Source organism: Chaetodon trifascialis, chromosome 2, assembly GCF_039877785.1.
Source record: "Chaetodon trifascialis isolate fChaTrf1 chromosome 2, fChaTrf1.hap1, whole genome shotgun sequence".
Lineage (NCBI taxonomy): Eukaryota > Metazoa > Chordata > Actinopteri > Chaetodontiformes > Chaetodontidae > Chaetodon > Chaetodon trifascialis.
In genome coordinates, this window is record NC_092057.1 from 1,979,164 (window position 1) to 2,004,403 (window position 25,240).

Here is a 25,240-nt window from a genome sequence, read left to right on the forward strand (position 1 = left end):
GAAAACTTCACTCCAGTGATTCAGCATCGCGTCAGGGTCACGACGGACAGTTAAAAAAGAAAACAACTGGCACCAATATTACCCATAAGACAACTTGGCTGCCAACCCTTGGATCAGGGATTTGGGTGCTATGCTAGCGGTGGCTAATGTACCGACGAGCCGTTGGCCTCGAGCAGAGATGAGTGGTCTCCGGGCACCTGGTGGCTCACTTCACCTCCCTCTGGAGCACCAAAGGTTTTCTGCAACTTTTCCACGTACGCAGCAGCAAATGTAACATCATCCAAATATATTTTGATAAAAACTGCAAATACTTTTACATTTTTGTGAATTTCTATCACATTTATTCAAAAGAGGAAATATTCATGTGTGCATGAGAAATAATTTGTGAACTTTCTTTTTTATGAGGATTTTTTCTGTTTATCTCGCCGGGGGTGAGCCTGGAGGAGATGGTGCGTTTGGTCATGCATGCGTCCACCTCTCTGCAGATCATCTCGCACACTACTGGACTCAGCGTACCTTCTTTTGTGCAGATTAACGATCGCATGTTCAAGGGCCTTTCGTGGTTAAGGTGATTCATAATTTTTGAAAACCCTGTTTTATTAGCTGTTCTCTTTTATACCACAATTTCAGGATAGGAGTGGGTGATGTGGCCTAAAATAATATCACAATATTAAAGGGAATTTCTGTGATGCTCGGTTTAGCAGTCACGATAGCTCTCCTCGTACTCAACAGGGCGCTTCTGCTTGAGGTAGTGAAATAAGTTTGCTGCACTGCCCTCTGTGGTTGCTCCAGTCACATTAGTGTGCTTTGTTACACAGCTGATCCTCCACCATGGTAACGGTATGACATCATTACATCCAACAAGTCAGAATATTGCCATTTCAGCTGAAAAACAGACATCTATAGAAAGGTTTGGTCTCATCTTGAACCACAGCATACACAGATTAACTCCATAAAGGATATGCTGTGACACGCCAAAGTTAGTACGATAAGAGATGAATAAATGCCTGTTTTTCTTACCTACCTATCTTGCCTGGGAGGGAGCTGGGAGGGAAAACTGAGATTGGACTCTTCTTTGGGAGGGGAGAGGCAATGAAAAATATTTCTGAGGAAAGTTATTTATAAATAAATTACTAAACAATTTGTGAATCCTTTTTGGGTACTTTCAGTAATATCAGGACGCACCTGATTCTACAGGAAATGGATACTTGACAGTCAAACGGACCAACGTTTGACTGCTTTTTTCTAAATTCTTAACTCACCGTGGAGATAAAATCATGTGAGTGACTGGGCTAAGCATTAAACATGGAGTTATGAAGACAACAGCTCCGAGTCTGCACCGTGGAGCTGCAGAGAGCATCTCACGCTCAGGAATATTCATGACCTCAGGTGGACTTGTGTGTGGTTGTGATGTATCACGTTACCATGGAGACAGCAGACATATGTTCCGAACATCGACCAGAGGAGCTAGTGACGCCGACAAGCGCAGGCACGCACACGCGCATGCACGGACACACACACATACACATACACATACACACCCTGAGGGCGAGCAGGACAGGAAACTGTCAGGAGAAATCAGAGTCAACATTCTCTCCTTTCTCTGGGATTTCAACTCCAAGATTTCTCTCTGAAGGTTTAAGTACATAAAGTCATATCCACTGAAAATGCAGTTAATTTATTCACTCTTGTATTCCCATCAGCCTTTGTGTTTACTGTTTATTAGTGCTTTGCTCATGTTTATCTTCATTGCTATCAGCGATACATCAGTGAGTGTTTTGTTTCAGTCAGCGAGCAAAGTGAGATTCAGTCCCAGCAAGCCTTCTTTTCCCAAACACCCACTCATCATCTATCCTTTTTAGTTTCAGATTCATTTTACTGCTCTCTGTCTGTCTATCCGCACACACACACACACACACACACACTTTAGATGACTAGAACCAACACATGACTGCAACATTTAATGGATCTTACTGTTATTTCAGTAATAAAGACCCATTTTGCACAGGGAAAGATTTAAGATAAATGCACAGTACGCACACACACACACACACACACACACACACACACACACACACACACACACACACACACACACACACACACACACACACACACACACACACACACACACACACACACACACACACACACACACACACACACACACACACACAGCCTCAGCAGTATCTTTCAGAACTGCGTTGGTCTTTAGTCTGCATCATGACCTTGTTTGATCAGATTCAGCTAAAAATAGCTATACTACAGTGCTACAGCAAGAGTTGAATTATCCATCCAGAGTGAGTACAGCTGGCGTAGTATTCGTGGATTAAGCCTGATAAAAAAAAATGGTAAATAAAGCCAGCAATAAGCTGGGCATGTTAAATTAAAATTCTGGGGGAGATTCAATGAAGTGGTACTATAAGTCTCCTCTTTCATCCAGAGTCAGACAACATATCATATAAAGTTTCATTTAAAAGTCCTGATTCAGTTGGATTTTTGATTTCGTTTGATGCATTATGAAAATGATAAGATGGACAAACTATTTCAAAGAGTTTCTCTCCATGACTGCGATGTGAAAAAGGGAAAAATGCATCATAAAACAGTTAAAAAGTTCAAACTTTTCATGCCCGTCCCCGGCGTGTTCATCCTGCACTTATTACATTAAGACTAAATGCTCATTCAGTTACCTGTTGTGTTAATGTACCTGCTTCTCCTGTGTGTGTGTTACAGGCAGCACAGGTGCTCTGTCTGGAGAGTGACATGAGACAGGCAAAGGAAAATGTTGGCATAACCCTGATTAGAAACACAATGGTTCTCTAACTGTCCTCCTTTTTAAAAAGGAGCTGTATTGATATTTTCACACCACTCTGGCTGCTGTCAATAGTGTTGTGGACAATGAATGTGCCGTACGTTCCAAACCCTTTCAAAAGAACCGGCTTATTCCACTTTAGTCTCTAATCAATAAAAAAATGGTTAAAGAAAATACAACACCTTTATCGGCCTTATCATTTTAAGTAGCTGCCACACTGCCTGCTACAAATAACACTAAGACTGTGGTGGCGTTAAACCTGATTGGTCAGAAGAAGAGAGAGGCAAAGATAACAGGCTTATCACTGGGTGAGAAAGAGTGACACCGAGACGTTTTTGGACGTCTGCCCAGCTGGGTCCCCCTGCACCAGCTCCTGTCCACTCCCATGGCTCAAGTCTTACTGGAGCCAGCAGCTTCCTGACAGTCGAGCTACGCTTCAAAGTTATTCTCAAAATGAAGTTATAACAGACAAATGACTAAACCATTCAGGCAGCGATGGCTTACAATCTGTCTTACACACATACACACAGGCAAACACACATTCGTGTGGCGTTAATCATTCCCAAGTGGCTGATAAAACAGAGACAGGTCATTAAGACTCGACAGTGTTCATAAACTGCGCTTTATTAACTGTCCTCTTCCTTCTCCCACTCTCTCACACAGACACAGATAAAAATGATTTTGCTTTATGAAAAGGCACTGTTTCATTTCTTCTTGAAACCACTGCCATTTTTTAAACTCCCTGCTCCGTCTACGCACCACCTACCTTCCACCATCCCTCCATGTATTCTCTCCTTTCCCTCCATCTCTCTCTGCTGAGAGGGTTGACAGTTAATTGGGAGTATGTTTTAATGAGCTGGCCCTGAGATTCTATCTTCTCCTTTCATTAGGAAGGGAAGACGAGGGGAGAGAGTGTCAAGGAAGTGAGGGAAGAGCGAGAGAGGGGGAGGGAGGGAAGTAATGAAAGAAAAAAGAGAAAAAGATGGAAAACTCAGGTCGATAGAGAACAGCTAGGAGTTTAAAGTCGCTGCTGCAGAGAGCACAGCTCTGTGGGTGCGTTTGTTTATTTGTTAATGAGCTAATCAATATCAGAGGTGTGTAAGCCCAGCAGTGGGTCTGCTTTGGGAGATTACTTACAGAGACGCACAACTTGTAAGACTTGTTTGTCTACAATGAGCCTCACCATTTTTTTAACCGACTTAACTGTTTTCACTCAACTAAAGTTGCTAAACTCAAGTTTGTCAGGTACAAACGAGAACAATGGGAACATCAGAGGCAGGATTTCTTACTTCTTTCTTATTCACTATTTTACTAATATCTTGGAGGAAGTGAAAAGGAAAAGGTGCATAGAACTTGGGTCTTGGGTCTACAGCACTATAATCACTGTGTAGATAAAAAAAAAAAACTGCCCTGGACGTCTCCATCCTGTTAAGTCAGACTTTTTTGGGCTTGAACCTTCACATATTAAATGTTAATGTTATAAAATGTAAGCACTGCCTTCCTCTCCTTGAAACTTCTGGAAGAAAAATGTTCAAATAACTCACTCGCTCGCACAGCTAAGGTGTTTATCTCGCTGATTAGCGGGGCCTCATAAATACCTAATCACTGATGCTAATCAGCCCTCTCACCTAGGGGTGAGCTAAAAATATAAATTGCACACATGTTGGAGTTAGGCTAATACACAAACATCTTCTGCACACTTTCCCTGTCAAATTAATTCTGGCATCACAGCCATTTTAACTCAACACTGCATTAATCCAATGTTAATTGACAAACAGTATTTCCCCACAGAAACGAGCTCTGAATAAGCAGCTTTGGCACCACACTGCGTCTTGTTTGCAACACTAGAAAAGACCCACACAGTTATAGTTCAGACACACACAACTTTTGATCTCCCAGCACTCTAATACCAGCTGTTAGCAGAAACACACATTCTAACCTCTGACTTTATTCTGTGAGATTGATCAAAAACAACAGCAGGACGGTGCCAATATAATGACATTCCTTTTGACTTTGAAGCTGATGATAAATGCTGTGGAGGTGTGCATCTCAGAAACTTAATGCAATGATGGAATAAAGTTACAAAAGGAACTTTGAGGAGGATTAACAGTCTATACTTTATGACAAGTGTCACTGTGTTAAAATGTATATAACACACAAACATTTAATATGTCAGCTAACTGTCAGCGCTAACAACTGACACTCGCAGTCATTGTTTACGGCCACATTTTAAATTCAAATATCTGTAATGTTTGGTTGCACGTTTAGATTCAATCTCTTGCACCTTTGGTGATCCTGTTAATCTCACATCTGCTGCAATGTTTTACGTTAACTGAGAAAGTCTAGTCGAAGACCATCCACTCTCTCTAACGGGTCGTCCTTCGTAGGGCTGCAGGGGGCTGGAGCCCAGCTGACACTGGGAGAGCGGTGGGGTACACTTAGTGCCCCTCCCCACACTCAGCAGCTTTAGTTACTCCTGTCCCAACTTCTCTGAAACGTGCTGCTGCATTAAATTCAGAATAAGCAGATATTTATGAAAATCAATGAAGCTGATGAGGTAAAACACCGAATATATTGTCTTTGTGCCGTATGTCAAAAAGGATTTGCAAATCATTGCATTCTTCTTTACTTGTGCTTTACAGCGTTCCAGCTTTTTTGGAATCCTAAAAGGAATCCTGCTAAGCAAAATGAAGAAAGAACATCTTCATTTTTCTTGTTGTAAAGGTGTTGACAGTTAACCTGTGCTATGCTACACTAATTTGTGTTATAGCAACAGCAGTTTTTCAGTGAAATACAGAGAGGACGGACACAACACCTCCTCCAGCACCTGTACAAGCTAATGCATCCCAACAGTCCTCCCAAAAAACACAATCTTTATGAGGCTTGTGAGAGATGTTGCTTCAGCTCTGTGTTTTTTTTTTGAGGCTGTAGTTTGTGGCGTTGTATTATTGTATTAGTATTCAAGTTGGGTGGGGAGTTAGTGTATCGGGCAACTGGATAATAAACCCTGAACTTCAGCTGAAATGATTAGTCAATGAATCAGAAAATTATTTTGATAATTGAGTAAGTCCTTATTAATCACTCTGGTGTGAGAATTAGTGGCTTTTTCATACAGTTGAAAACTGACCATCTTTGTGTTTGACAAAACAAGACATTTAATGAACTTTGGCTTTAGTAAACTGAGAGCGGAGTTTAAAAAAAAAACAGATATTCAGCAGAAGAATCAATAATGAGAACAATGCGAAACATTAGCCCCATCTTCCTTTTGAAAAAACAGACCGTACTTTTGTAAAGAAAAAAAAAAACAAAAAAAAACAACGTGTATATATATTTATATTGTTAGATTTTTTACTTATTGTTATATTTTTCACTTTTTTAATAGCTTCTTTTTAATAGATGTGTCATGCACCAACCTCACCAAAGCAAATTCCTCGTATGTGTAAAATCGTACTTGCCAACAAAGCTTTTCTGCTTCTGCTTCATAACTAAGTTTCTATTAGTTATGATCATTGAAGTATTGTTTCAGTTTCTTGTTTTTCCCCAAACCCTCAATTAGTATTTGATTGTGCTTACTAGACTTGCTTCTCACAGATGAAACCGTAAATGTAGTTCAAATTACAACATCTGAGCAAAGTGAGTAACAAAGATTGAATGAACAAAACATTGCTTGCAGTCATAATTACCATTATCACTGTGTCTCTGTAGCATCCCTGTTGAGATTCACACAGGACTGAATGAGTCAGAAAAGTGTCTCATTTGACGATTTAACTCGAAACGTTTCAATTACCAAATTACAGCAAAGTTAAAAGGCCGAAAAGTAAACATGAATAAAGAGTGAATAAATCATTTGAATGCAAGTGCGACATAATGAACGAGAGAGAGGGAGGGAGGGAGGGAGGGAGGGAGGGAGAGAGAGAGAGAGAGAGAGAGAGAGAGAGAGAGAGAGAGAGAGAGAGAGAGAGAGAGAGAGAGGGAACGAGAGGGGGAACGTGACAGTTGCAGGTTAAACAGCTTACACCATGGGGGGGATTTGGGTGCGTATGCTAGAGGGGGATATTAGCAGGATTATCTGGCAACCCTGTTGCTGAGGTGAATAACATTAAAATCCTATTTGTAAAGACTTCTATGCTTCCTGTCCAAAATCCCCCGTTTTCTCTGCTCTTACTCCTGCCTCATCCCACAATTAGTCCAATTTATATTCTCATAACCCAGATTACAGTCTCACACACACACACACACACACACACACACACACACACACACACACACACACACACACACACACACACACACAAAACAGCAACATTACACATGTTATGTATATCGCATTCGTGTGTATGTGAGAGTGTGTTCCTTTAAGTGTGGATGTTCCTGTGTATGTGTGTGTGCACGCGGTTTGAGTGTCGTGTTTCATTAGCAGTACAGGCCTCTCTGCTCCCATAGGCCATCAGACGTGTCATACACACTCAAACAGCAGAGCAGAATGCTAACGCAGGAGGTGTTAGCATCTGTTTTAAGCGTGTATGTGTGTGTTTGTCTCTGTACATCTGTATGCATGTGCAGCCAACGGGGGGTGGGGGGGTGGGGGGGGGTGAAGTGTGCTGTGACGGAGAGTGTTGAGATTGGAGTGAGTATGTGTGCAGCTGAGTGTGACAGTGCGCACTATGAGGGCATTACGACCTGTGTGTGTGTGTGTGTGTGTGTGTGTGTGTGTGTGTGTGTGTGTGTGTGTGTGTGTGTGTGTGTGTGTGTGTCTATGGACGCAGTCTGAGGTTAATACATATTGACAGTGAATTATCTCTTCTGGCGGGGTCGCAGGTGGGTTCGACAGAGCAGATTTGACACACCAGCATGAAAAAAAAAGTTCATGTGCGCGTGCATGCACGTTCGAATCCCCCCAATATCTCTCAATCTTATGTTATTCTCTACTCCACCATCATTTGAATGAGCCCTTGAGCAAGGCAGCAATGCCCAGCCACAACCGTCTTGCATTTGACCACAATAATTACCCTGCCAAGATAATAAAGCTGCCTTCTACCTTGCCAGTATGGATTCTCCACGGTTTCTGTTCTAGCTAGAGGCCTCCCTATCATAACACAACACAGCAACAACACGGCGATTAGCTACTGCTACACACTCAGATCAGAGGGTAACAGAGAGAGGGTGAGAGATAAACAACAAGGGAGAGATAAAGAGAGAAAAAGTGTAGCAGTGCAGGATGGAGAGAGGAGAGAAGGGGGAGGAAGGAGACAAAGAGGTAAGTGCAATGGGAGCATAACAGGATGTTTCCACTGTAAAGCTACTTAAGAAAAAGGATTTGCTCAACAGCTAAGGGACAGACACAGTTTTTATTTAGCACACTCAATGAGTGGATGGGGAGAGGTGATCGATTAATGCAGCCCAGCCCTGTGACACTGCCCAGTCATCAGTCTCTCCCACACACACACACACACGCATGCACGCACACACGCACGCACGCACACACACACACACACAAACACACTCAATCATTCCTCTACTCATGGGGTACACACACATTCAATACACAGAGCAGAGGAGAGTCCTGGTCGGCGTAGCGCTCCTCTGCCTGCATGGCCGAGTCAGGTACAAACCTATAACGTGGCGTAATGGTGCATAAACGTGCATATGGAGGATATGGGGGTGGGATGGGAGTGGGGACACCCTGCAAGGTCAAATTTGCACTTCCTGAAGCATTTGTGAAAGATCTCACTCAGACAGATATCAGCACGCACACAGATGCCACAGCCTGTAGGAGGTTTAATGTTGACAGTGTTTCCCTTTCAACATCGCATTTCAGTGTTAATGATCCTGGTGCATACTGCAGAAATACACACTGTCAGTGTCTCACAGCTACCTGCAACCACATCTGATGTCAGTGTGTGTATGCATGTTGAACTAAATGTACAGTATATTGGTAATATTGACGACAGTATAGGAGACTGGATCTGGGACGTAGTTTCAGTGTGTTTTCCTGGTCTTAAAGGTTGCATAACAGCTTAACAGTTCTGACATTTCTGAGCAAAGAACAACTGTGACTTTTTCTCTTGTGTAAATACTGTGCATTTGAAAGCACCAAAGTTATAATGTCACATTATACCAACATTATTCTGTTTGATTGAGTTCACATTGCCCAGCCCTAAAGGTGAAGTATGTGTACCTTTTTGAAGAGCAAGGAGTCGTCCATGTGCTCTGCATAGACTGACGTCAGCCTGTACTGGTTCTCAGTGGTGATGTCTATCTGATAGCCGGTCAGGACGTAGCACACTGTGCGGAACTCCTGAATTTTCCTCTGAAACACCTCCTTCAGCCTCTGGTTCCTGAGCTCCGAGCTCTCCATCTGCTTACGCAAATCTGCAACACACACAAAGGTTGGGAGAATACATCAACCACACATTGTGATACTTGTCTGGAATGTAAGTATGTATGGTTGGTAGTTATATTTTTATGACATCACTGCCTGTCAATAAGCAACTCAAGTCTTCCCCTCTTAAGACGAAGCTACATGAGCAAGCCGCCTTCTCCATGGAGCTCCACAAGTACATCAACTCATTCAGCTGATGGAGACGGACGACTCCACATGACATGCGCCACATTTCCACACCGAATTCCTTTGAAACCTGAAACTACATGTACCTAAACCCCACACCTGTTGTGTGTTTCCACTGCACACAGTAGAGTGAGGCAGGATATTTCACTGAAACAGTGAACTTCACTGATTTAACAATAAACTACCCCAAACACATTTTTCTGCATTATGTCCTCTAAAATAAATAAATAAATAAATAAAACATAAAATATTCATACTGCCGCATATGAGACAACACATGTAATTTCAAATACAGCTGCGATAGGCCAATATTGGCTAGGAAACCAGCCAATAAATCGGTCGGGCTCGAGCACACAGTACTTTTAATGTAGGTGTGGATGTTACCGGGCTTGTGTGGTGACTTCTCCATCACAACACATGAGACTTTTCTCGGTCTTCACAGGCTGCAGCATTTATTAACCGACACCCTGTAACCTAAACTGCACCTTTACAGCCAGACTGATAACTTAGCGCTAACCTTTCCCTCTGCTCTGCTCGCACTGACCGCCACTTTCGGCCGTTCGCCCTCTCTCAGGCGCTCAGACACGCGCTCGCTATGCACACAAAAGGCGAGGCCACTGAATGTTTCATGTCCTTTCTTCTCAGTATGTGGTTGTTTATTACATCAAGGAGACAAGTTTTGTTTGAGAGAAGGCTGCAGGCAACAAGACCAAAGACTGCTGAAGAAAACAGGAAAAGTGTGGGGAACGAGATGACGAGATGACTGGTTGCTCTGACCCTCACTGGTCTGCAGTGTTTTAACTCCACCTTGTAATATCGGCTCAGCCTGCTTGGAACCTCAACAGCGGGTAACAGAAAAGGGGACAGAATGGAACGGTACCATTCACAACTTCTGTCAATGAAAGCGCGAAAATAAGCGTTCTAATGTGTAACGAACTGAACTGAACTGGACTGGACTGCCTGGTGGAAGCACGGCTATATAGACTCCCTGAGGCAGTCCATCTGCTCACTGAGGGTCGACAAAAAAACACCCTGATGCAGAGTGTAGTGGCGACTACAGCAGTCAGCTGCGTCTCCTCGGTGGATCAGAGGGACTCATGAGGAGGAGATGCGGGATGGGGCTTGACTTTAATTTGTTGAAAATCAATTTGCGATAATTACTTTAAATTGAAGACTTGATTTGAGGAGGCAGAGAAATGAGTTTGTCTAAGCAAAAATGAGTCGTTATGGAGGGAATTTATAGTGTTCTCACTGCAGAGAAAGTTCAATGTGATACACGTGCACATGGGTGTGTGTCATTGTGCGTGAATATAATGATGAAAGGACTGAGGAGAACAGAACAAGCACAAAAAGGCAAATGTTTCCAAGATGTTACTGTTCACATTATTGAAAACATCCCCAATATGTTTGTGTATGTTCTACTGGAACATCTGACCACGGGAAGCTGGTTCATCCACACAGCACAGTCTCCACTGATACTGGCAGAGTCATCAACCGTCAGTATCATTTGATTGCTATTTCTATGATTTCTGCCAAAAAATGGAGCTGAGTTTGGAAGCTTTTATCTGGACCCAGACATCTTTAGTGGGAGTGCATGCTCCAGCCTTTTCAAAAGGTCCATGCAGGATGAGCAGTGGACAGATTGCTCTATTTAAATAACTGTGAGTATCATGGTGTAATTTTGGATTTCACAAGATCATAGACAGTTGTCCTCAAATTTGTTCTGCTATTTACGCCACATAAAAATACCCATGTTGGCTGCTTGAATTCTGTTGGCTGCTTGAATTAAGTTAAACAAAAAGTAAGTTTTAAAAAGATGGGGAATGAAAACAGGCAAAAGGGCACCAGAGAGAGAATTAAGAAGGGAGAAAAACAATTTGATCGAGGCAGATAAAATGCTTATTTTACACCCCTTAAAAGCTCAGCTTGCGTTGATAAATGTTTTCAAGGTCAAAAGCACTTCAGTTGCCCAAATGTGCATCTACTTACATAAGAATTCTGCTTTACTTAAGCAGTGCTGTTCACCTTCTTACAGCCGACACAACCAGTGACAAATTCTCAGTTCTCCTGTGCTGTCACACACAGTATATCAAACATAATGGTTACAGGGGTGCATTTGCATAGCCCAGGCTTCCACTCCCTCTATGATTGATCATTTCTACTACCCATCATTCTTCTCTTCATACATCTTAGCCTATTACATTTTTATCCATCATTATTACACAACTAAATGACTAAAAAGCATGAACTCAAGAGTCTGAGTGTGTCTGTCGTCTCCTGGGTGAATGAGTCTCAGTCAGTGCTGATAAATACTGTTTCAAGACTTCAGCATTGTGACAAAACTGTCACTATATGACAGCTATCAAACTGCCCTGAAAATGGCTCTTAATTCTCAAGTGACAGCATGAAGTAGACACTACTTAAATTTACTGTAACATGCAGGCAAACGGACACGGACTCAGGCGCATGGGCATGTTATTGCCAGTGCAATCGCAAAAAACGAATGTGCCAAGTGCACGCAAATTTGCCAATGTGTGTGTTTAGTCGCTAGATCAAAGTATTCGGGGTTAGAAGATTTTTACACCAACTGTCAAGTTTTGAGAAAGTTAGTGACTTCTGACTTTTGCCCTTAATTGGTCTCTACGGGTCTGGGCACGCTGTCTCTTAAAAGCTGTCAGAAAAATTCCACTGCGGAGGAAGTTTCTAATTTCTATATTTCCGCCTGCTCATTTCAAGCCGAACTACGCCCAAAGTAAGCACTTGTATCTGTTGAATGTACCATGGAAAAATGATCACAAATGGGTAATGACACAAATCATTTGTTGATTTACCAACAGAAGAACAGCAGAAGTTTACAAAACGTGACCCATCTACCAACGAACCCCAACAAGTGTAACGTTATCCTGCCTTTGCTCGAGACTTCTAAAGACTACTCAAGTTGAAAAGAGAGAAAATAAGAAAGAACAATTATTCCACAGTAAAAAGTTACAAAAAGAAAACAAACAGCATTATTCCTGGCTACATCACAGACCAATGACAACATCTGTTACTGAAAACATCGAGAGGTCCTCCAGCAGGAAGGTCAACCGCGTCGTCAAACTCAGCATGTTCGATAATGTTTTCACTTTCCTGTAAAGTCATCCTCAGGACGCCTCCAAAGCAGCACCAAAAACAATCTTTCATTCACAAGCACAGTAATGTGTGGAGGTAGGAATAATACTGACTTATTAATACCAACAATTGCTCAACTGGTTTAATTTCTTTTTAAAGGCTTGATGAATGAGTGGTTCTCATCTGGTACAAACATGAACCAAATTACAGAATAATCCATGTCACTTTGAACCCAGGCTTCACTTTAAATGTTTTTTCTGTAATTACTATTTAAAATCTCGTTAAACTGGAGAACATCATTAACTGCTCATCCATAAACAGCATAAACACAGTTCACACAACAGCAGCTGCCTATTTCACATTCTTGACTATCCATAAAAATCTTCCCATGACCATTTTACTAGTGCATTAATTGTGTTTGCACCTGAAAAATTTAAGCTAAGCGACATATATGTATGCAAAGAAGGTAAATCTATAATAGTAAGATATCAATTATGATTTCCATTTGCACAAAATGTAGTTGACTAAAATCATGAGACCACTGTCAACAAAGAATAATACTAGTCTATAAATAATGTTCAGTCATACACCTAGACTATACTAATGAAAACATTTTTACATAAATCTGTGATCTCAAAGGCATGAAAATGATTCAAGTTATCTAGTCATCTACTTTCCAGACATCCCACTGACCTGCTCTGAAGATAATAACAGATAGCACACATTAGCTCTGCATTATCTGCCAGTTAAAACTGAGCACACTGGTCAGAAACTAATCATCATTTCACACGAAAAAAGAAAAAAAGAGGAGAAGAATGGGTCAGAAAGGCATGAGCACAACTGAAGACAGGGGAAAAAGACAGAGAAAAGACAAGAGCGAAAGGAAGAGATGAGATGAGTTAGTGCCGGTGAGAGAGCGACAGAAGAAGAGTGAATGAGAGAGAGAGAGAGCAGCAGAGTCCCCAGAAGACAAATTAGCCAACAGACTTCCAGCGCTGAACTGCCCTGAACTCCAATTAAATATTTAACCCTGTCATAACTACACTTCCCCCTCTAACTGTCTGTCATATACTCACACCTAAGAGGACAAATGCTTCAGTGGCCTCAAATATAAATACCAGTGAAGCAGTTTCCCTCTTACTCTGGTTTTGGACACATCCAGCAGAGGGCGTAGGTTGCCAGCTTCTCTCATTTTATTTGTTTCATGAGGCTAAAAGGGAAGAGGACCTGAACAACTGCCAAAAACGTGCTGCTGGAAAGGAGTAAATCATTAAATTGCTTAAATCACACAGAAGCTGTCATGGACATCACACGTCCATCGAGTGAAGAAAGCTCACAAACAGCTGTAAGGATGCTTAAGAAGACAAAATTCCCATCCGAAATTCTTCCCATCCGAACAGCCCAGTACAGGAGGAGTCAGCAGCAGGTGATTAAAACCTCTGGAGTCCAACCACCGAGCACCAATGATCGGTGAGGCGTCTGCACAGAGCCCAGAGGACACACACAAAGCCAGGTGAGCCTGCTGCTGTCTGCTCAGCGATACAGAAGTATCTGCTCTGTACGACCAGAGCACAGAGCAGCTCCTCAGTTCAGTTAGTGAGACTCCTCGACCCATCCTCAGCCCTCACACTCGACCATAAAAATATGTTTAGGACGTATTATTTCTGCTGTTTATTAAGTAGTACAAAGGGACAAAAACTCTCATTTCGTACAACCCTGTGGCGCAGAATGATAAATAAATGAACCTAAGTTAACTGTGACAGGCTTCTTATCCTTGGCGGCTAACAGTGCAAGTGAGAAATACTCATCCTAACATAATGAACAGTTACACACTCAGTTCCAGGTACCTAATCATACTGAACAGAGTGGTTTCTATGGTACATGCAGGACATTTCAAGCATCACACTCTTCTAATACTAAATTAATTACAGCTCACGCTGAGCCCTTCATGTTCATGTACCTGGCTGCGTCCAGTATTAACATACTCTGCGTTGGTGAAGATTTATTCCTCCCAGGCTTGCTCTCAGCTGCAGCACCTGTGTTCAGCTCCATAAACATTTATGGTAACAGAAACGTGATGGACAATGAAAAAGTCACTGCAGCCGCCCGACCTGGTTCGTTTATTACCAGACTAGTGCAAGCTAATGAGCCAGTGCACAATGAGTGCGTCTGTAAACGTGTGTCTGCGTTGCAGATCTTACCCAGCACCTCCTTCGACGGCGGCAAACTGAGGCCGAGGCTGGGGGCGTTCATACTGGAGTCGTCCTGTGAATGGACCAGAGCGCCTCCATCCTGCAATGAGCGCACAAGTTCCCTGAGACGTGTCACTTCCTCCCGAAGAGCCTCAACTTCCTGCTGCCGCTGTTGCTTAGCAACAGTGGTAGGGTTCATTTTGAAGTGCAGAACTCTGGTTTTCACTGGATCGTAGTCTCCCTGAGACAGAGAGACGCACAGAGACAAAGATCAGATGTCCATCAACTCGGCTGGTTTTCTTTACAGCTCATCGACTTGAGTGGAAGCAAAATACAAAGTTCTTTATTCAAAATCTGAAAGATTAAAGGAAATACACAGATGACATACTGTTAATAGTATTATGATGTAACAAATGTGCAGAATTTATACAGCAGGACCCTTCAGTCTGAGTCCAGGACCAGATTATCAATGACATTTATCTGAGGGACAGACTTTTCTAAACACACACTAATAAATAAATAATTGTTTAGGCCTAATTAGCATTTTATTGTTTGATATTTCCACTTCCAATGTCCAGCCTGGGAGCTGAGAAGTTTGCTGGTGGCTCTATGGAGTAGAGAGGGTGGAGCCAGACAATAATCTGATTCGGCAGAACAGGTATGAACTAGGTAGAACTATGAATTACACACTTTTTGGCTTGTTTTCAGCGTTGGGAAGCTAATCGATCACTCTCAGGAAGGACTGAACGTCTTTCACTCATTTTCTGAATTCATTAATATTCTGAGGGCTGGTTGGGAAGTGTTGGTGGACTGGTGTGATTCCCGCAGGCACCCAGTTGACAATGACAGCCCTCGATCATGTTCCAAAATCATCTTGATGTCAAATCACGTGTCAGAAGCAGGTCAATAAAAGGTTGTTAATAACAACATAAAGACACTTCTCGTCTGTTTGGCATATGTTTTTGAGTCTGCTCTACTTACTTTCAACAATCTTTTCAAGTTGAGTACCATAATTTTAATGTTTCTTAAAGGCGGGACTCTCTGAGGTCTCCACTGGTTGACTGGCAACATCCCAGGGACAACAAGACTACAGGAGGTCACCTTGCCTAACCAAGAAACAGTCCAGCACATAACTCCACAGAAAACCACAAATCAAACCATCCTTTCTGCTTTGTGTGGGTTAAACAAATGAGACATAGGGTGTTAATTCCTGAGCTGTTGGTAAGCGAGGTTTACTTTACTTTTGGACAGTAGTGGACCACACGAGTCATTTCCCCATTTGCAGTGTTCAAGTTAAGCTAACCAACTGCTGGCTCTAGGTTCATACTGAACAGACAGGTATGATATGAATCTAACACTTGGCAAGAAAACAAATACGCACTATTTCTCAAAATGTCAGACGTATCAGATCCATGATCAGTGTTTAATGTCACTGTAAACTCTCTGGAACTACAGAGCAGTTGACAGGTTTGCTTGGAAAGCTGATTTAAACAATTAACCAATTATCAAAACCGTCCTAGATGTATTTTCTGTTGATGTGTTTCTTGATGAATTGATTGCATCAGCTGTAAACGACTGCATCAAGCAGTCTTTGCTCAACTGTGGCTGTACTTTGTGCTGAGGTACATGTTCTGTTAAGATATCAGCTTCACACAGCAGTCTTCAGATCAGGTCAGTCTGGTCTTGGTTAGGATGAAAATGAACCAAGGGCTAAAACATATTTGGATCCAAGAGAAAGAGTCTGTCTGTGTCCTTGCCTGTGGACTTTTTTTCCTATCGATCAAGTAAACAACATTTCACCTTCTCATTAATAATAACTTGCAGGCCTGAAGTATGTGTACTGCACAAGGCTGCAGCACATGAAACACCATATACCTGAGCCATTCATTGGTCTTACATATTTCTATGAAAGAAAAAAAATATGGACAAGGCAGAAAAGCTTGAAGAGACTTTCATAATCAAAAGGCCAGGAAGAGTTCTGTGAAAAGCATCAGCGAGGGTGTGCTGACGATGATTCAGAGGAATAAATGAGGAGGAGAGGAGAGGTTAAGTGCATCCACAAAAGCATTTTCCAGGAAATCAATCCGTGCTTTCAGTCACATTGACTCCAGAAAACTTGTACATTTTAAATACTGTATTACACACTTTGTTGCCATTTATCATTTAACCACGTTTTTCTTTTCATTTTGTCTGCTCAAGTGCTGCTGAAGAGACGAAGGTGAAGAGAGCCGGTGAGATGTCAGATAGCAAATAAACAGTTTGAAAAGATCATTTGAGTCACTATATGTTGCACTTTAGGTTACTTTATTGCTTTATTACTGTGTTGCAATAGTTTAGCTCACTGGTGTCGAGACTTGGTCGGAAAAGTCTGACCTCTCTTGGTTAGGCAGTCTTGGTTATCTTGCACATTGAACAAAGATCATGTTCCTTTCAGCAGGGAAACGGACTTATAATACACCTTTAGAGCAATTTGGCACATTTTTCAGAAACATCACATTTATTTTTTATTAAAAAGCAACTAACAGTAAGTGCAGTAAATCATGTAGATACATGGCTAAAACTGCAAGAATCATGCAAGCACATCAGCTTCATCAAATATGCTGAGCTGCTTCAAGCTCTTCATTTAGAAACATGCACACATACACACATGCTTGCATGAAACACACCATGCATGAAAGAAATAAATGGTAGCTGATGTTCATTTATTCAGTGCAATAAATGTTGATGCCAACACTGCATGGGGGAAGCAGGTCTGCTGCTAAAAGCTTGTGTAGGAGACAGGGAATTTGGAATTCAAACAAGTAGCTTTATTTCCAACTCTCTGTTTCTAAAGATATGTATTTTGTGTAACCTCTGAACGCTCTGCTCTGCTTTACCTAGCCTGCCAAAATCTTCTCTACAGAGGCTGCAGGAGCACACAGTGAAGTTATGAGCATCAGACTGCCTACCTGCTTTATTTCCCAGTGTGCTACTCTTTGCCCTCAGCACAGAGCAGTGCGGACCACCTTAGCAGAATACTCTGCACTGATACACTGCATGCAGTGAATGAAGCACAACTCATATGTTTGCGAACAAAGCGTTCTTGCTCTAGAATGTGAACTAAACTGTCAGAGCAGGCCTAAAAAGAAGTAAAAACTCTTCATTATGTACAGCTTAAGTATTCATTAATGTGCTGTTGGGTTGTGTTTTTTCCAACAAATTCTATATATACTGCAACAATAAATATGTAAGTAACGAAGTTTTACTGAACATTTCATACACAAGTCACTGACACTAAAACAGCGGTGACAGAAGAGTTCATCTAGATGCTATTATAATGCTACTACAGTAGCAGATTATCTATCAAGCACACTAACATAAAATTATGTAACTTACAATGACTGGTAAATATAGATGGATGTTGGCAACAAGAGAAAACAGCACAGAATAAGAAGCCAGTACTAAAGCAAAAATGGCAATGTTGGTTCCAGAAAACATGATTTCCTTCTTCTCTTACTTTGGATGGATGAGGCCCGGGTAAATGAGGAGAGTCTATCTTAGCTTAATGCCAATATAGGGAGACACACACAAACAGGAACATACACATACACCAATCTGAGCTCTTGATTACTGGCTAAATTAGATTGCATATGCCCCCAAGCGATGGTTGCCAAATAAACTACAGGCGTGGGGGAGAGCAAGAGGCAGACGAGGAGGAAGGGGATATGAAGATGGGAAATGTTGAAGGACATCGAAAAGGACACGGTGGAAACAAAGAGGGCTGGGGATCGTTGCCTTTGGCGGAAGAGAGTGGGAGCGTGGATAGAGGGAAAAAGCCTCACACGCTTATAAATAACACTTTGTATAATTCAAAAGGAACATAAGGATTGAGCTTTCCAAAACAAGGAACTGAGGATGTGCGTATTTCTATCAAAACACTTTCAACTGGACTGCACACACGTCACAGCTAAATACAATCCTCGCTCGTTTTCTTCTTGTGTAAACCGTTTGAAGTTCCACATCTGCACACGGAGGGTTTATTCAAGGGTGCATCTCTATATGTGTGCTGTGATAAACAGAGAGAAAATAGAAGGGAGAGCCAGATAGTGTGAGACAGATATGTAGATTAGAGCTGTAAATCCAGCACAAAAAGAAGAGTACGTCCTCAAAACGCAGCCAACAGCTACATGCTGTCAGAGAGCAAAAAACTCTTTCAAACATACTTCCTAAAAATTAGGTCAAGCTAAGGAAAATTAGAATCATTTGGCCGTGCAATTCACATTTTACTTTTTGGATACTTGGACTGAGCCAAGGGGCAAAATATTAATTGACTGTTGAGCAGAAAAAACAAAGGAAATGTACTTCTCTTTGGCATTAAAGCACATCGCCTTCAGAGTAAGCCAAGAAATAGCATAATCATTTTTTAATTGGTTGAACTCTCCTCATACATCACACTAAAGTGAGAAAATTGGAAATCATTTTGTCGCCTTTCATTGTACCTTCTGTGCAGAAGAGGAGGGTAAGACAGACAAAAAAGTAATCAAATGAATGGGTATGAGTCACTGAAAGAAAAACAGGAAGTTTTCTCCAGAAATCATCTATAAAATGGAGATGGGTGCAATTACCTTCTGCTGTACATGCATGTCTGTATTTGAGAAAACAAATAATTATGTACTACGGTTTATGTATTACAACGCACTTCCCTACACAACAACAAAAACATGCCAAACTGCCCAAATTTCAAAGTGGATGTTAACAAACTGCTCAAATATTACAATATTTCAATTGGCCTATGCTGTGTGTGTGTGTGTGTGTGTGTGTGTGTGTGTGTGTGTGTGTGTGTGTGTGTGTGTGTGTGTGTGTGTGTGTGTGTGTGTGTGTGTGTGTGTGTGTGTGTGTGTGTTCGTGGTTTACATGCATACGTACAGCCTGTTCTTTCACACAGTATTTACAGTGCAGAAAGGTGGAGTGGCATTCTAAGTGCCTGAGGCTACATATCTCTTATTCATAGAACAACAATAACAACACATCTAATACCAGGGAGCAGAGTCTGTTTTTAAAGAGAGCAAGCGGCAGAGAGAGAGAGAGAGTACAAGAGGGAGGGGGCATCGCAGTCCAGGGAGCAATGCCTGTTTTAAACACAGCTGAACAAATCACTCCGAAACATCCACTTACATGCTAAATACAGCACCAACCATAGGGGACACATGAGTCACTGATGGACCAGGTGACACACTAATGGTGAGTGAGTGTGCGTAGTGTGTCAGAGCGGAGGGGTACCATCAAAAAATAACCAAGGAAAAAGGCACGAACACACACTCTTGAACCTCATGAGCTCTTAAAGGGAGGATGAGGCTGGAGTGGCGGCAGAGACACTGGACAGACTCACAGACTGGAGCTCCTTCCTCCATACTGGCTTTTCCAGCCGCTCTCCTTTACAGATAAGCTGTACCTGTGCAGGGACAATCAGAAGTCACGTCCTACTACTATTACATCTTCTACTAGTAACCCTGTTGATCAGCTGAATAGTGTGACACCATTTGCTATGTAGGACTACGTACCACATTCATGCATGTGCATCCTTGTGTGCGTGCAAGATAAACCAAAACAGGGACACATACACAAACTCCATAGCACTACTACAGGTCTAAAACTCCACAGGGAACCTTTAAGCTCAGACAAACATGCAAAGCACAAACTGGGAATAGAATATGTTGTTCTGAAACGCAGTGAGGCTGCAGCTGAAGGGCTCCGAGATCAACATGTCAGCATGAGTTCGTCATCTTTGGGATAAAAGCAGAATGAGGCTGCAAGGTCACCTTCAGATTCTCTGGTGTAAAGTGCACACTGGCAAGATGCACAGGAGTCAAAAGCCACACGATATTAGAAAAGACAACACCCTCAGTCTTTTGTGAGGTTCTGTGAGGGCCCTCAGAGTGATTACTGAATACCAAGAGGTAGAAAAAGGTCTGGAGACGGGTCATCGTCTCTATGCTTTTTACAAAACATCAGACAGGTGGATGGTGCACTGCGGTCTTTCCTCCAAAACTAAGATGGCAAGAAAAAAATAGCTGCCGGGCGCTAATTTGAGTGGACCGCTAAGACGACTTCCTCCCACAGCACCAGTTGAGTAGTCTTGCTGGAGATGAAGCTGAGGTGCTTTACAGACCATGCAGTATTAGCATCAGAGTATCTGGTCGGCTCTCCCACGGGGACTTGAGCCTTTGGGAGTTTATGGACAAGCAAAAATAGGTAGACGTGTCAGGAAAGCATGAAAGCAAAGGGCTGCAAAAAGCTGCCACATCCTCTGTGGAAGACTGAGCTGCAGGGTCTTTCCACTTCGTTCTGTTTAAGACCTTTTCAGTGCATCACAGTGCAGAAGATTCCCTCAGAAACAACGTGCAATATGTCATCCTCTTCCTCATCAGATCACTTGGTCATGTTGAAAGATCTCACCTGTGTGCTGGAGTGACCTTTCTTGCATCTTTGGGCTGGTAATTGGACTCCCACATTCTTAGCCGCAGTGTGCCAGCCACTTCTCAGTTTTACCACTCAAATATTTATCTGCATCACAAAATATAGCTTTATACTGTATGAAGGTTGTTGGGAGAAAATTTCTTATTTAGAAAGTTTTCCTGCTGTTTTTTCCCGTTGGAACCCTTGAAATAGAAACAAAAAAGTACTTGTACGTTCAATCAAATGTATTTCACCATAACTGTCAACACTGACATTTCTCTCTCACGGAGCAGGCTGAAGGGGGATGAGGCACTCTTTTCTGACGTCGAGTCATTTCACTGATTTACTCGCTAAAAACGCATCATCTCTTCTGCTTAAGAGTCAGAAGGCTGTTATCAATTTTGTTAAGGAATATCATGATTTTGATTTTTTCTTCCCACCAAGGTGTGAGTGTGACGGAGAGACACGCTGTCTGGAAGGAAAGAAGCTCAGTCAATGGCACACAGTAACAGCACTGGAACACCAGTGCCATAGCTCAGGTTGGCATGTGGACCGCTGATGCTGCGTGGGACACCTCCAACTACTGCAAACCTGACTGAGGAGACCGCTCCCTCCGCAACCAATATCCTCATAAGCTTAACTACTATCTTTTTTGGAAAACACTGATCCATAGCATGCAATGGCCTCGTTTATTTAAGGATCTGTCCATTCTACTTCAACTTTGTTTGCACCTACAATACACATTTCAAAACAATGAAGTGACTAAGAAGAGATACTTTATTACAAGATTTCTAGATAATGTGATTCTAGAAGAAATACTGAGAAATTATTCTCATTCAAAAAGCTTCCTATTGACTTAATCAAACTTTTAAGTAGGTAAAACTGCATTTGAACATGCAAGCCATCAGATGACAACACTGCAACAGAAGGGACTGGAAAGAACTTACCTGGGCTACATGCATATCGAGGTCAAGAGAAAAAGTCAGCAGCTTTTTCATCTGGTACTACGTCTCTTTCTATCTGAAAATAATGTCTAAATAATGCCGCTGTGGCTGAGTAATATACACTTGGGCATGCCCATGTAAGCACATGTATAACAGAGAGCCTATGTTGATGCAACCTCTTGCAACGGCAACAATTATCTCTGTCTAGACACTGGCATGACAGCAAAAGCAAAAAGACAAAGTACAGCAGTATCAAGTCTACCATCACTGCTGCTCCGGTCTGTAGTGCAAAAAAAATCATGAGTGAACAAAAACAAAACAAGAAAGAAACTGTAAGGAAAGGACTGACTGTTATTACCAGCTACATTAAAAATATCTGTAATTCTGCTGCACTTTTTGAAGTGATGATGGTGATATCATTCGCCTCCATGCTAATGAACAAGATTTCTCACCAGGAAAAAAGCAGGGTCCAAACCACAGAGGGGCTACTTAAGACAGAGCAAACATGGAGGAGACCAGAGCAGCCCGTTACAGGGTCTGAAAACCTGTCAGCAAATAACATCTTTGTTCTTAATGATAAGACTGAGCTGAATGCTGACGGCCCTTTGAGATGGCCTTGTCAGACAAATTTGGAGCAAATGTCGTTAAAATCACCCTTAAAAATTCAAAGTAGCAAAGATCCAGCACAGTGTCTTTCAGTACTCCCTGTTCTGGTTTTAGCCTGCAAGCAACTGCTCGACTTCAAGTCTTGCCCCTCTTGTTGCCAATGATAGCTGGTAACACCTCTAACCAATTCATAAAGCCTCTACATTTAATATTAGGTGGGGTAAAAACAAAATTGGGTGCAGAGAATGTAATGTGTTTACGTTCCTGTCATCATCAATAATGAATGTTAGGAAGAAACAGAGAAGCTGTGAAATAAAAAGATGAAAGCTTTGCAGTCGTGCTCTTCCCATACATAATCTTAAAGCTGACATTTCAGCTTGCTCCTTTGTCAGGGAGTGAACTCATTCGTTAGCATGACCACCGACAGCAAGCGAGCGTGAGAAAACAGAGACAAAAGCAGCAGCTTAAAGTCAGAGAAGTATACTTCAAAATCTCAAAACTAAAGTTACAAACCTGATCAGACTGACTGTGAAGTGACTGCAGTGCAAGAGCATGACTGTTTTTAAAGATTCATCCAAAAATACATGGATGTCACTGATTAACACTAAACCAAAGAACCAGAATTTAGAAGGTTTTAAAAACATGCTCAAATTCTAAATGCATGCGTTCACTTTTATTTTCTATCACACAATATGTTGAATAAGACAACTAACTGCAGGACCAAGTTTAAGCTGCAATGCTGACAAACATCTTCCCAACATACATATATAATCCCCTTCTCGCCCCGCCTGGATTGGACTGGATGTGCTACGTTGATAATTCAGTTCACACCAACAACACACACAGATAACTTTGGTCTTGTCAGTTGACCCATCTGGCAACTTTTTGAAACTAAACATTCCATTCAGAATCTTGTTCGCATCCATTTCGCGTTCCACGTTTGACATCCACACAAACCGTTAGCCTGCTCGCTAGCCGGCGAGACCAAACACGTGCGTGGGGTGTGCCTATTGTTTTGTTTCCAGTTGTTTTTCTTACGTTACTCGCAGTGGCCACAGCTTCTAAAAATCTATGAGTTCACTAGGTCACAAAGAGCATTAATCTCGCGATTAAAAAAAATGACAGAGAAAATTGATTTGCCTTAACGCATTAATAACGCGATATTTCTGACAGCACTAATATATATATACACACACACACACACACACACACACACACACACACACACACACACACACACACACACACACACACACACACACACACACACACACACACACACACACACACACACACACACACACACACACACACACACACACACACACACACACACCATAGACATACAGTATATATATGTGTAAGTCAGTCAGTCGGTCGGTCGGGGATGAGTGAGCCTGAGTCTCATTACACCAGTAAGCTGAGTGGCTGACCGTTACACTAGTCAGGATGATCTCAATATAAAGACAAGGCGGAAATGATGGATTAGCCCACAGGAATCTGACGTGCAAGTTGATATAATGAAAAATTGCATTGTCAATGCATTCAGGCATTCGATTGCGTATAGTCATTCATGCCTACTCATTCAGCCACTCACTTCCCTTTCAAACGCTTCTCCATTCAGTCACTCATCTCTTCACTCGGTCTGATGTAGAGGTCTCTCCGTGTGCATTAGACCATGGAGGAGTCATAAGAATTAACTCCTAAGAATTGATCCATTGACCGTGCAACCTTGAAACCTGTGCACGCGCGCACACACACACACTCCTACGCATACTCAGTTGTCAATTGCCTTAAAAGTGGTGGTCATGCTTGAGAACACATGAATCCCATTCAGCCCAGCGCTAAATGGAGCCAACACGCTTGCCCACACACGTTTCATTAAAGTGCCCTGGTAGGCTTAGTTTGGCACAGTATGAGTCAGGGGAGTAAGAGGACCTTACTGAGATCACACACACACACACACACACACACACACACACACACACACACACACACACACACACACACACACACACACACACACACACACACACACACACACACACACACACACACACACACACACACACACACACACACACACACACACACACACGTAGAGAGCCAATTTAAAAAGGAGAAGGGATCAGGTATAACAGGGAGTTAGTTAAGTAACTTTCCAAGATGAAAGTAGCTGGATTAGATGCACACAGTCATGCATGTGTGTGATTTGTGTGTGTGTGTCAGTATTAAGGTGGCTCCCAACTGGGATTCATTTCATTTCAGCCAGTTCCAATCCCAGCTGACACGAGGAAAGGTCTACATTTATTCTGACGCTATCTCACCACCAGTCAGTCCATTCTAATCCCTTCAACCAATAAAAAAGGACTTTAAATCAGTCACAAGTTCCACAGATTTTTCATTGGCCAGTGCTGGAATCACACCTGGGTCCAATTGTTCTTGAAAAACTGTCAGATATGGGGAGTGTTTGTGCGAATCAATCTACAATGTGACACCAGCAAGGCTGCTGCCATTGGGGTTATTAAATTGGTTCCTTTGTGCCAGACGAGTAAATCCATCACAGAAAACA

General features: G+C 42.1%; 1 protein-coding gene across 2 annotated transcripts in view; it reads right to left on the minus strand.

Moving 5' to 3' along the window:
• The window catches only part of mad1l1 (mitotic arrest deficient 1 like 1), a 57,836-nt gene that overhangs the window by 13,322 nt on the left and 19,274 nt on the right, over positions 1-25,240 (minus strand). For both annotated transcript variants that reach the window (XM_070987895.1, XM_070987902.1), the window contains exons 16-17: positions 14,693-14,924; positions 8,991-9,184 (exon numbers count right to left, since the gene is read on the minus strand). In XM_070987895.1, coding sequence (XP_070843996.1) covers positions 8,991-9,184; positions 14,693-14,924 — 426 coding nt within the window. The remainder of the gene's footprint in view (positions 1-8,990; positions 9,185-14,692; positions 14,925-25,240) is intronic.